The sequence below is a fragment of the Molothrus aeneus genome, chromosome 6 (genome assembly GCF_037042795.1).
Source record: "Molothrus aeneus isolate 106 chromosome 6, BPBGC_Maene_1.0, whole genome shotgun sequence".
NCBI lineage: Eukaryota > Metazoa > Chordata > Aves > Passeriformes > Icteridae > Molothrus > Molothrus aeneus.
Window position 1 is genome coordinate 31,895,807 of NC_089651.1, and position 13,483 is coordinate 31,909,289.

At 38.9% G+C, this 13,483-nt stretch overlaps 1 protein-coding gene across 2 annotated transcripts in view; it reads left to right on the plus strand.

Moving 5' to 3' along the window:
- The first annotated feature begins 264 nt into the window (after positions 1-264).
- RASGRP1 (RAS guanyl releasing protein 1) overlaps positions 265-13,483 on the plus strand; it is a 37,849-nt gene continuing 24,630 nt past the window's right edge. The window contains exons 1-2 of one of the 2 annotated variants that reach the window (XM_066552460.1): positions 265-383; positions 2,619-2,788. In XM_066552460.1, coding sequence (XP_066408557.1) covers positions 352-383; positions 2,619-2,788 — 202 coding nt within the window. In that variant the 5' untranslated portion in view covers positions 265-351. Of the gene's footprint in view, positions 384-1,415; positions 1,480-2,618; positions 2,789-13,483 lie in introns of those variants that run through there. The other variant, XM_066552459.1, reaches the window with a different exon arrangement.

A 13,483-nucleotide genomic window follows, 5' to 3' on the forward strand; every position in this document is an offset into this window, starting at 1 on the left:
AAAAGTTGTGGCGGCTTCAGAGCTGGGCGCTGCGAGCGCGTGCGGGTACTTAGTAAAGCCGGCGGCTTCAGAGAAGCGCAGCCCCAGCTCAGTACTTCCTCCTGCCGATAAGATCTCCGCCAGCGCTCGTCACGGGTGGCGGCCGCCGCCGCCGCTGCCCTACTTGAATCGGTTTCAGACTCCTCCCGAGGCGAGACGGGAGCGGGAGCGCGGCGAGGCGAGGCGAGGCGGGAGGGAGGAGGCGATGCTGGGGGCCGCGCCGCTCCGCCCGGCCTCCTCCGCCCCGCGCAGACCCGCTCCCAGCGCTGCCGGCAGAGCCTGCCGGGCGGCGGAGCTGCCGCTGGGACCGGCATGGGGACTTTAGGCAAGAGGAGAGAAAACCAGTGAGTTTGGCGTGTTGCTTTATGCCCCCCTCGCTCCGCTCCCCGCGGCGGAGGACACCGGGGTCGGTGTCACGCCTGAGAGCGTGCGGTGCCCGCCGGGGCGGTGGGGCGGGTGCGGCTCTCCCGCGGCGGGGCTGGCGGGGGGTTCCGTGGGGCACGGGGGTAGGACTGCGGGCGCCGGCCGGGTTCTCCCGAGCGGGTCAGGGAGGGGAAAGAAGCGCGGGAGGGAGTGTGCGGGGGAGGATTTTGTTTCACTCTTAGGGATGCCGGTGTGGCCGAGCAGCGGGTCAGCGCGGGTGGAGGAGCCTCACGTTACGGTGCTGTCTGAGCGCCGCCCGGGCTCGGTTACCTGCGGCACGGCACCGCCGGCGCAGGCGGCCGGGAACGCGGCTGGCACCGGCCCGCCGGGCGAGCGGCACCTGCTCCGGGGTCAGTTAGCCGGGGGTCACTTATTTGTGATGTCCGCCCCACCGCCAAGGGTGTACAGTGGAAATGCAGGGCAGGCGTCCCCCCGCTGCATCTCAGTCCCCCTTTCGTCTGTCATGTCGGGTGGCTGCTGCGAGAGGATGTGTTCTAAGGAATAACCAGAGGTGCTACCGGCTGAGCTTTGCCTGTCCAGTATGGCCAAGTCGGCCACATAACTGTAAACTTTTTTCAGGTGTAGAAACTTCAGGTTTTCTCCTGGGTATTGCCAAAGCCTGAAATATCTTCTGTCTTAACTCTTTGTTACTACTTGCTGGGATCCTCTGCCTTGTGTTGAAGAGGCACAAATAAAGCTAGGAATAAAGCTGGAAAGGGGCTTAAGCTTGTAAAAAGAAAACACTGAAAGCTGATCAGGCCCTTGTTCTTTTTATATGAGAACAGGAAGTCAGATCACAAAGCTAAGAGGGAAATTGAGAAAAAGGGGGAAGGGTAGAGAATATTTGCGTGTCAGCTACTGTCAGCCTAACTACGGAGGAGCTCAGTGATGAGTATTGCGTCTGAAGGGTCAGGTGTGTATTTTCCTGAATTTGAAATTAGCTGGGATCAGTGTTGGGTTGTAAATGACACCGTGGTCAGTTTCGTGGCTTCCCCAGCATTCAAGTGAGATGGAAAGGTAAGGATGAGGCTGGTCTCTGACAGGGATGAATTAGGGTCCTGTCTGTCTTCATAAAGCATGCATTTTTTTAGCTTCATGCAGGAGTGCCTGTTCGGGGATGTCTGTGAATTTATTTCTACTATCTCTATGTAAAACACACTCTGGAGGAAATTTATGCCTTTTCTTCCTGGCACTATTAGAGTCTTGCATAGTGTTCCAAGAAAAGTTATGTGATAGCACCTTAAAGACACTGGAGTCACTTGTTTAGGAAGGCTGTGGAGTGTCTGAAATAAACCCAAAGGATCCCTGAAATTTCAGGAGTCCCTGAAATAAACTCAAGGTTCATTGAAATAGCAGTGCTTATTGTTATTTTGCAAGCTGTATGGTTATACTCTCAAGTCAGATCTTCCAGTGGTTCCTGGTATTTGCAGGCAAATATATTAAATCACTTTTGATTAATACAGTACTGTTCTAATTTACTATTTGATACAGAAATATGAACTTGTGTGCAAGCAATGAAAAGCCTTTAATATTGTCCATAAACATACATGTTCTTGCAGTAAAAGGTATTAGACGAGTAAAACACAAGACTAAAATTAGATATGTGCTTTATTTTGGTCTTATTTACCATTGTTATTAAATACTTTTATTTGCTCATGTATACTATTTTAAAGCAACCTAGGAAATAATAGTATTGAATAGATGCAAATTAATATATTTGTTTTGATTGTGAAATACTCCACTATTAGGTTGTGCTGGTATTTTGTTTACTTAACAGTGACTTCTCAGATTAAATCAATAAAGCTAGTCAGGTGTTTTCCAATGTGGTTAATATTTTTTTGCTCCTTTACTTTTGGTGGACACAGACATCTGATGGTAGGGTATTGCATACTCTCCAACAAACAGATTATCCTGCTGATAATCCTGACAGATCATTCAGGGAGCTCTATGACCATGTGCTCTGCAACTGACATTTAGCAGAAAAAAAGTCACTTACTGAGCAGTCTGTTTGGTGTACATATCAAGGGGGAGGGTTATGTATTTCAGCAACCCAACTAGAAAGAGTTAATTGTCCTTTAAATCTTTCCTCCTTTCCCATGCAGTGTAAAATTTGCCACTCTCTCTTGTATTTACTTCACTATTGTGCTTTCTTCTAGGCAGCCTGCCCAAGCATGCAGCACTGCCCCTGAATCAGTGCTGGAGCTGCAGCAGACCAGCCACTGCCACAGCCTCTCAAACCATACTCAGGTCATGATGGTGCCCTTGGGGCACCTAGCCAAAGGAGCCACTTTGGAAGACCTTCTTGAAACCTGCATTCAGTCTTTTGGTGAGTGCCTGGAGGTTTTTAGAGTCATATTAATTTGTTTCTACGTCTATGATTATGTTTCTGTTCCTAGTAGGGAATTAAATACATTTATTGGTGAAGTAGAATGGTGTTAACTGAGAATTGTCTGTGCTACAGGTGATTGTGTTGGTAGTTGATGGATGTGTTTATGCAGATGTGTGTAATATATGCTGAGAGATTAGAATAACTACTGCTTGTTCTTGAGGGAACCGGACAAATTCCAATCATCTACACTTCTGAGAGTACTTTTGTTAAGTACCAATTTTGTAAACTTCAGCAAGTAATCATTATATTTTTGTATATTACAATAACATTCTCATAATGCGTGTAAGCAACATGTTCATATTAAACATTTTTAAACAAGAAGGGCTATTTTTAAGCTAGGTGAGATAACACTGGATTGCTTTTTGCATTATCAGTGTAGATTTCAAGTTGTTTCTTTATAAGAGGAAAGAGTCCAAACAGAAATCACAACTGCATTTTTTAAACGTATCAATTATCTATTTGTCTTTTAACAATAAGAATTGAAATACAGATAAGTGTAACCATTGCCTGAGCTGTGTACCCCTAGTTTCCCTTTCCAGCTTTTTCATTAGTAAATGTGTTTATATTCAATTTTATTAAAATGTTATTACTGAAGACACTTGAAGTGATTCTGAATAATTTGCTTATAAGTAGCGCATCTGTTTGTTAATGCTGTCTTTCAGTGCTTTGAGCTACTCCCAAAGTATATGTGGGAAAGTCTTAGTTTCAGAAGTAGTCCTTAGAAGATAAATGTACTTGAACACCCACTCAGCTCTAAAATAATTATCTATATAGTTAAATAGTAACACATTGTGCTGATCTACTGGTACAGTACATAAATACTGTGTAAACAATGACTAATCTTTCACATTTGTTTAAAACGAGGGGTTTTTTAACTTTAAAGCCTTCTAATCAGCATGAGCAGAGAAATTCATGTCTGAGAAAAGCTGGTGAAACATGTAATTGTCAGTAAAGTCTTGTCTCTTTTTTGCTTCTTTTCTTCTCCAATTCATTATTGTGAAGACACTGAGCTTCTATAAAGCCCTAATTCCTCAATAAATGTTGATTGATATATATAAATAAGTTTCAGTTCAGTAGGAGGGGGATAAGATATCTAAAACATAAGGCTTTCAGGTAGCTGTAATATTGTGACTGCTTGACCAATATTAATATCTCCACATTTTAATGAAAAAACAGTAATATAAATGTAACATTGTAAAATTATAGTATAGTTATTAAAGTGATTGATTTAAAGTAGTGCAGGTGAAACCCTGAGTAGATTATTTTTGGCTAATACTCTGTATAGCAATATAGACATGCTTAGGTGTTCTCAAATTGCTGAGCATCAATAAATTAAAAGGACTGAGGTAATGAAGAAAAGTACATGTGCAGTTCAGCTACACATGCATGTGAATCTTTCTTGAGGGTTTCACACTTCAGCTAGAAAATTTACTGTAATCCACTAGATAGGGTTTTCCTGACCCTTGACAAGCTGTACATGAGTCGAGCAAGGTGAATTGTAGTGCATCAGCAAACATTGTAACTCACTAAGAACTGCTGAAATCATGTGTGCTGCAGAGGTTTAGACCCTTAATTGGACAATTCATAGTAGTGTCTGTATTTATACATCTTCCATGAAATTATGCATGTTCTTATGCTATGTTGGAACTTCGCATTAAGATATTTAAATAAAAATACAACTGCTACAACACTAGGTAACTTGCATTATAAAGTTCATTAAAGAAGGCTGTTGTACTATGAGCAAAACCAGTGCAATATTCATTCACATTATTGTGCCAATAAAGGAAGAGATAAAAAGTCTTTAATCTGAGATTTTGAAGAGGGTTGGGGGCAGGGAGCAAAATGGTGGGAAAAAAGCATAACTGCAGAATGATTACAAGGAATCTGAATGATTGAGCAAATTTCTTTCCATGCATGGTACTGAAATCTTCTAACCTCTATGCTGATAGTTCTGTTTAGGCTGAGATTTTATCTTCAGTCTTGGATATGCTGACCTATAATATTTTGTATATTATTCTATAAAGTCATTATTGTGATTTGAGTAAGTTTTATTTAAATGTTTAAAGTACAGAATCCTCCCCAAGACATTGTACATTTGAAGTTTACTTTCTGTAAAAAGCCATTGGTTTATTTGCTGTCTAGTCTTAAGGAGAACAAGAGGCAGAAGATAGTGATGATGATGTATCATGTTTCAGAATATATACTGCATCTTGTTAGCATTATACTGCACTTGCTACACATGCTATGTGTACAAATACAATTCCTCTGTAATGGATGCAGCTGGGTTTATACTCCTGGACTCAATCATAGAAGTTTGGAGAAAGCAAACAGTGTGTAAGAGAGGCTGCTATCAACAGTGGTGTGTAAGGAGAAGTTGGCAGCCTTTTGCTGTATATGCAGAGAATATCACAAGAAGGTCTAACCAAGAAGGTATTAAGTATCAGTACATACTTACAGCTGTGGAGAACCCAGGCTGCAAATTTGTATTGATTCTTGTTGTATTAATTGTTGTAGTTTATCTTACAACATGGATTAGGAGAAGAAAGGAGGATGGGAATATGCTAAATTGAAGTTAAAAGTGAGACACCTAAACTTTGCTGCAGTATTATAAATGGGTTCCAAGAGGAAGGACTTTGTTAGGAAAGCCAAGTTAATCCAAAAGCTTAGTCAGTGCAGTTAACTTAAAATCCTGTTTTGGGGTGATTAGTATGTGTGCTTTTTCACCTCTCTCAAACTTGGTATTCTTTAGCTTGGACTGATGAATGACAGGCATGTACCTTAATGACAGAAACAATGAGGGTCTTAAGAGGTAATTTGAAGTCATGTAGGTGGTCACTACATCTGAAAGAGTACATCATACCAGTGTTTATTCAACAGCATGATGAGGAGATGCTAAAAGTAGAGGTTTCTTCAAGTTCCATGGAAATTTGAATCAGGATGATGAAGATGAATCATCCTGCAAATGAATTGCCAAAAGTAAAGGCAACAAAAAAGCAAGGATGTAAGTGAAGGCAGGAGTTTGGGAAAAAATAGCATGATGAGAGATTGAATGTTGGAAGTGTCTTAGAAAGGAATATTGGTCCTTTCTTAGGAGAGGATCTGTAGAGACTTGAAACCACTCTCACCAGCTTTAAGAGAAGGTATTTGGTTATACAGGAGAGTGATTCAAAACATGTTCCAAAATGTGTCTCAGAAGACCTTCCAACATTATAAGTAGCTACAGGATGGTGTTACTGCTATGATCTGGATTGACAAGAAGAATTGTAGAGCACAAATAAAGGCATCACACCTGATTGCCTAGAAAAGAAGGGGAGGAAAAGAGAGAGAGAGAGAGAAGAAAGAAAGTGCATAGAGAGGAAGAGCAGGAGGTAGGGTAAAATGATTTTAAAAACTAGAAAAGACAGTAGCTGCAGAAAGGTTAGATTCAGTGCAACCTCTGCATCAGAGATAGTAATCTTGAACAAAAAGCTCATAAAGAGATAATTAAAAGTAGATTTTCCATTTGCAACAAAATGGCTGAAGTTGTAAGTTCAGGGAAGCAAAGAAGTAGTTAATAGATCTTGGCCCAGAATATGACAGCTTCAAGAGGGAGATAATTTATTCTGGAGGAAATCTTCATTAGTGACTGTGATTAGTGAGTGGAATTTTACATAGAACAATGACTTTAACCCCCTGCATCCATTTTTTTCCCCATTATATAGCACATAAAGTGCCTCAAAAAATGTGCTTTTGACTGGCAGACAGTTCTCTGAAAGTCAGTATGGCTTTGTCTCTTATTTTGTTGCTAGTTGTGAAGGCATTTAGGTCTATCAGCTTTATTGTTGAAGCCAGCAGAGTAAGGTCTAGTTTGCTGGCAGTTCAGTAGAACACAGGAAGCATCTGCTTAGTAGCACAGCCATACTTTTATGTCTAGTTCTTATAGTAATCTTCGTGACACTACATAAATGAATAACATATTTAGTTCAGAAAGTGTTACAGATCAGAGAGGAAATATATATTAGCAGTGTTCCCTTCACTGGATACCTAATTTGTTAATTTTATATCTGCTAAATGTTCATGACATTTATCATGATACCCTAGGGTATCCTCATGCTACTGTGAACTTGAAATTCTGAATATGTGTTTTGAAGTCAATTTCTAATCTAGAAATTACTTTTGTTTTGTAACTTCACAATATGTTAGTGCGTGGTAAGAGGTCCCTGTTTGTTTTCTTTGACTACGTCTATTTTTATCTTATAAATCTACTTTTTTAATCCAGAGTAAAGTTTAAGGGTGCTTATTTTTTAAACAAACATACCTTTCAAAGATCCAGTGTGCTATTTTAACATGCATTCAAGCTTATAAACCATGTAGGGTCAGAGAGCCTTTTCCTTGCCCCACAGAATATTTGTTTAAATTGTTTTTACAAGTGTTTAAAGACTCTATTGCAATCAGGACAACATGTGTCTTCAACATAGTGCCAATTTGATATCTCCTTCTTTGGTCTGTAGTAAAGTCCTGAAATGTTACCTAGAATTACTTACAAACAATTCCAAGAGTGCACTTGAAAGCCATCGTTTATTCAAATACGTCTTGCTAAAAAAATCTGAGGATCATTTAAAAGCTGAGAATTCTGTAAGAGCTCAAGATGTTATTGTTATGAAGGAGTTTTTGTCCTTAATCTCTGAGTACAAGATCTTACTTTTTGGCTCTTACATTTGAGTGCTGGAAGTATGGTTACTGTAGCATATGGATGACCTATGCTTATCCCACAACTCAGACACTTCAGTTAAAAAGAGATCAAAAAGTATCATTTCAAATGCATGTCACAGTACAGTGTCCCTGTGTTTGGTTTCTTTAAAGAGGTGTAAGTAAAGGGCTTTAGGAAAGCAACAAAAATATTTCTGAGACCATGTAGCATAATTCCATGTAAAATCTCATCCATGATAAACTGTTTGCAATGGAGCTACTTGTTTATACATATATGTCAGTTTTAACCCATGGAGGACTTAAAGGAAGTGGAAAATTACAACTTCAAAGATTAGCAATGTTCTTAATAGGATTTATGTGAACCTAATGCAATTTGCAACTTCTAATAGTCATAAAAGTCATAGAAAGCTAGGTCTAGGAGTGGGTTGTGATGTGAAGTTGTTCTGCCGTGTTTGATCTGTGCTAAACTAGCTTGTTGCCTCAATGTGTGATAAAGTGACATGTTTGTAAACAAACCTTAGAAACACTGGAAACTACATTCAGACTAATTTGGATGAAAGATGCCACAAAAGCGTTTTGATAGAAACCAAAAAATCTCACAAAGGTGCTGGTGCTGGTGGCCTCTTAGGTGTAAGCTACCTAAAAGGTAATCATGGTTCACATTTTCCGGAATAAAAAATAACTATATTATTGAATTGTGTAGTTATGTGAACTGATAATGTCTTTATATTGCTCATATCAATATAATGCAAAAAACATATTGAGACTTAGGAATTCTTTGAGAGTCAGATATATATTGCATCCATCTTACAAACAACAAACCAGGCAAGTTAGAGTTCCCTCTTTAGAGCTGTAGGCATTTTCTCCTCTAAAATACAGAAAAAAATGAAAACTATCCCATTTTTCCCATATCAGTTATCTGGAAGAACTCACTCTATTTTGAACATAAATGCGTTCTTCCAGTCTAGTTCAAGCATACAATTAACTACTAAAACAATTACAGTTCAATTACTGTGTTTATCTATTTATCAAATTTACTATATAACAAATTCTTACATAGAATTCTGATTCAAAGGCAATAAATTCTTTCAAGGCATATGCACACCCACAGAATGCAACTATTGCCATTTGCTCTTTTCCTCTCAGGTTTGCCTGAACAATCACCTGTTTTTTCTCATGCTGCACAAACTTGCAGGGTTCTATCCCTTCTCTTGAACCCTGAGCTGAATGTTGAGGTCTCCAGTTCCCCCCAAAGTGGTTAAGTTTTATCCACGATGCTGTTCTGAGAGAAAATGCTGTTGATCATTGTATGTTAAGTAATCTGAATGCTATTTGGTCAAATACAGTGCAGAAACCTTACTATTGCTTGGCAACAGAAACTATGTTAATGATCAATTAATGACATTGTGGGAACAGAAGAGTCATTACTGCTCAGTAGAATGCATGACATTGTGGGAAGAGAAAAGTAGTTACTGCTCTGGAGAATTCTAAGTGCTGTTTAGCTAACTATTAAAGTTAATTGTGGTTGTACCAAAATGAAAATGATTTCTTTTTTAACCTGATGTCTGTGAAAAAATTTTCCCAAAGAAAAGGAACTTTTAGATTTCTTTATATATATATAATAGAGTTCTATTTAGCAAATTTGACTTCACTTTTTCAATATAATTTTCCAAAGCCAAGAAGTAAGCAATAAAACAAAATGAAGAAAACTTGGACTTTCTTCTTTATAATGCAGTCTCTTATTTAGTTATATTTACTACTGGGATATGACTGCAAATTCTATCTTCATGCATCTAAATATAACTTCAGGAAAAATCAGTATAACTGTTATTTAGCAATGCAAAATATTCTAATTGCCCATCACCAACCCAGACAGTTCCCAAGCAACAGCAGCCCTGACAAACTTGCAGCCTGTTTTTAAATGCTAAGCATTACATGGTATGACACAAAATATCCATTGGTCAGCTGGGGTCAGCTGTTCAGGCTGTCTCTGCAGCCTCCTTGCTGCTGGGGCAGTGTGAGAAGGCATCCCCAGCTGCTGGGTTAGGGGTTAGTTTGCTGTAGTCTGTAAACACCAGTTCCAGAAGTATACCTAGAAGTTAATGTCAAGCCTAGGAAGCTTAGGTATGTGAGTGAAATGGTTAGTGAGGAATATTAGAGCAGGATTAGAGCTGGAGCATGCAGCACTAATGAAAATCAAGGTCAGGAAGTGGGATCCAAGGGATCTGCAACTCCTTCAAGCCCTTGAGAGGCAAGCAGCTTGGTGTCTACTAGTCTGTTGCAGTTTGAGCCTTTGGTAGGACAGGCTTCCTGCTTCCTTGGATGTGGTGACTAACTGCCCAGGATCAACCATGCCCTTAGAGGGAAGCTTGTTGTAAAACATTGCAGAGTAAGGGTTAAGCACACATCTGGGCCCAGTGGTCAGACAGGGACACTGGCCTCAGAAGTTTCTGGTTCTGTTCTTGGAGTCTGTTTTTTTCCTATCCATCAGTGTCTCTGCTGGCACAGCTGTGTTGCCAAGCATTACACTTGAATTATTCAGGAGTTGCCTGCAGCTCAAAAAATTCACATGGCTCCAGCATCATGACTTAAAGCTTTGGAAAAAGTCTTGAGTACTCAAATTATGTTTTGTAGGCTTTGGAGGAAAAGACTATTTTATTAAAAAGTTTGCATCTAAATTTGCTAAAATCAATATTTTAAATATGCTGTAGAAGGATGTGTGGTGTGCATCCGTGTGTGCAAACTTTTTGTCTTCTTCTTTGTACCTCATCTGAATTTCCAAGGCTAATGGAATGCTTTCCACCCACATTGCATTTGGTTTCTCTCAAAGTACATTTTAATTTCGGAAAATCATCCCATTTCCCTTTGACAAGAGCTTTTATCTCCTTGTTTTCATTTCAAAGAATTACCCACCTAGAGCTCTTTCTGCAAGATGTAGCTTTCCAAAAGCTGTTTCTGAGAGAGGGTAATGATTTTCCCTGGAGATTTCTCTCCCCTAATGTTCCCTACCCTCACACAAAACAGTCTCATTATTCTTTTTGGATACATATTATCCCCATTTTGTCTTGGATATATCTGCATTGTTTATGAGTATTTGGAGGAACAGGAGTGGGTTCCCCCCTCCTCTATTCTGTAGGGAGTTTAAATGGAATAGACTTGAAGAAGCACCAACTTTATGGGGTTGCTTCTAACATTTTTGTTAACTTGTCTTGTTTATAGAGCTGTTGGTGCAGGATTGATCACAAAGTAGTGGAGTTTTTCCTCTCAGGAAAATACTGATTTCTTCTAAGTTTAGTTTTGGAGTGTTTCTTCCTAAGATCGATTACTTGTGTAAATAAATATATGTAAAACTCAATAGTTGCAGGCATGTGTGGGCAATAAGCCAATTTAAAAAGACACAAACAAACAAATCCAAAACTTTGGTGCAATTCCCTGAGCTTTTTGGTGTTATCTGCTAAACATCATGTAACTCTTGTGGCATGAGGGGGAATTCCATCATCCTGTACAGAATTAAATGGAAGCTGGAGAGCTCAATATTCTACCAGCTTCCTGCAGCTAAAACTATAAAAAGCATTCTATTACCTTATTACTTGTCGCTTTAGCAAGAACATTCTTATTAAGTTACATTATTTCTGAAAGATTTTAAGTACTTAATGATTTGAAACAAAAAAAAAAATCACTAAGGATGAGTACAAAGTTCTACTTAGAGTAATCAGCTGTAAAAATGGTATGGTAAAGTCCTTCAAATACAGCATTTCTGCAGAAAAGGATCTCATTGTGAAGAGGGACTTTAAAACTGAAAATGGTATTAATTACAATAATGATATTGTATCACTGCAGAAACTCTGTGTACATGGAAGGATGTGTGTACTTTCATATTTTCTGTATATACATTATACATTTGCTTACATTAAAATGTAGGTGTATAGAAAGCTATTATGCAAAGGGTATTAAGAATAATATTCTAACTCTGGTGCTAAGATCTCCTCTGTAGTACTATATTCAGGTTTTCCTCTTAAAGGTGTGAGCTACAAAGGGTTCAGAAAACAGCATCAAAGTTGACCAGAGAGCTAGAAAACCTTGCCTCTGAGGAATACAAAAAGGACAAATTTGATGTTTCTTAGCTCAGAATATAGATAAGGGATGCAACCCTTAAACAGAGAAAATATATTGATGAGGAAAAGAATTTTTTTTTCTGTCTGCTGGAGTCTAGGCTTAAGCAGCCCAAGTTGCCTGAAATATTTGATTAGACAGAAAGGAGAACTCTTAAATGATAGAGAAACTCAAGCATTGGAATTAGTCACCTACAAAAGCTGTGAGGTCCTCATTACTGTAGAATTTTAAGAACAAATTAAACTGGTTCTGAAGCAAGATTTTGAGAAAGCTGTTTCTGTATTGGAGCAGCAGAATACACTATATTGGCTCCTAGCCGCGATATCTGCCATCAACTGAACATTCAGCTGTCATTAAAAAATTAGTTTAAGTTAAATCTGCTTGCTGACCCTCAATAATGATGTCATAACTGATTTGGAGAATGGTGGCTTCTTATGAATCTGATTCTGGCCAAATGTATTCAATTTAATGAAGGTAGTTAAATGACTAGCTCTGTTACAGGGTATCAAATTCCAACACAGAAGTAGTAAGCATGGAGTAAGAAGGCTACTATGGATTGCATAAGTTTTAAGCTGAAGGGGAACAGACTGTTTCCTGTTTGTATAGGAAATTTCCAGGGAGTATGTGTAAAATACTCATGAAATATTTTATTTAGTTTTGGTTGCTTCTAGCCATTTTAAAGTTATCTTCCAGTACTGCACCTCACATGTGGGGCAGATGCATTGACTTATGGCTGTTTCATTTCAGTCACTAAACCCTACCATGTACTCCCACATGTATCTGCATATTTCTTACATGTCTGTGTGATTTCTCAAGGTCTTTGAAACCTTGAGACCTTAAGAACATAAGTTCCCTCAGTTTTCAGATGGCATGTTGACTTAATAATCTTTGCAGACATTTATAGCACCATCCTCATGCTGTGTTCTTTAAACTACTAGAAAAAAAATGCAGAAGTCTTGAAGAATTCTATGTGGCACATCAGAATAGCAACCCACGACTTTCAGCTTTGCACTTATCTTCTGGCAATTGCTTGATACTTTCTTGCACTGCATTGTTTTCTGCATTTTGATAACCACTGAAAGACTTAAGGGAGTTTACAAGAAGTTATTCGTGTTCTTAGTAGCTTAGTCACTGATCATGTGATGTCAGTGCTCTGTGATTCACTTCTGATTCATTTCAAATTGTACTCTAGGTGATACAGTTGGAACCTGCTTATGAAATAAAGATGGTGCTTATGAAATAAGGGCCTCTTAGACCTAGAAAAGCTAGCTTTTCTTTCCTACAAAACTCAGTTTGGTTAAGACATCCTTGGCATTCTTACTACTGCCTTATCATTGCCTTCATGCATCAGAGGGAAGGTCTCAGTACAGCGATCTCTGCTGAACAGATTCTTTCTGTTAAGTATATTTACCACAGGCTCGTGGCCATCAGGACCTGGTGAAAAGCAGGTAGTTTGCTCTTAGAGCCTTGCTTACCGACTTTTGAGCAATTTGTTTCTCTAAAGCATTCAAGGACCTAGAGATACTTAAGCTATTTCTAAATCACGGAGGAGTCACTCATTGGATCGTGCAATAGAGTGCCTGATGGGCCTAAATTAGAAGGTTCTTACCCTTGTGTGTTCTGAGTCTCACATAAGAAATGGAACTTTTGTAATTGTAGCTTTGTGCTACTACATGGATCATAAAATACTTATCATTAACTGTCATTGTGCTTTCACTTATGGAGTTAAGTGCTGGGAAAGTATATTCAACTTCTGCTTTATTTTTTTGTTTCAGAGTATATTTATTAAAAATCTTAATACAATAAGGGAATTTACAGGAGAAAAACATG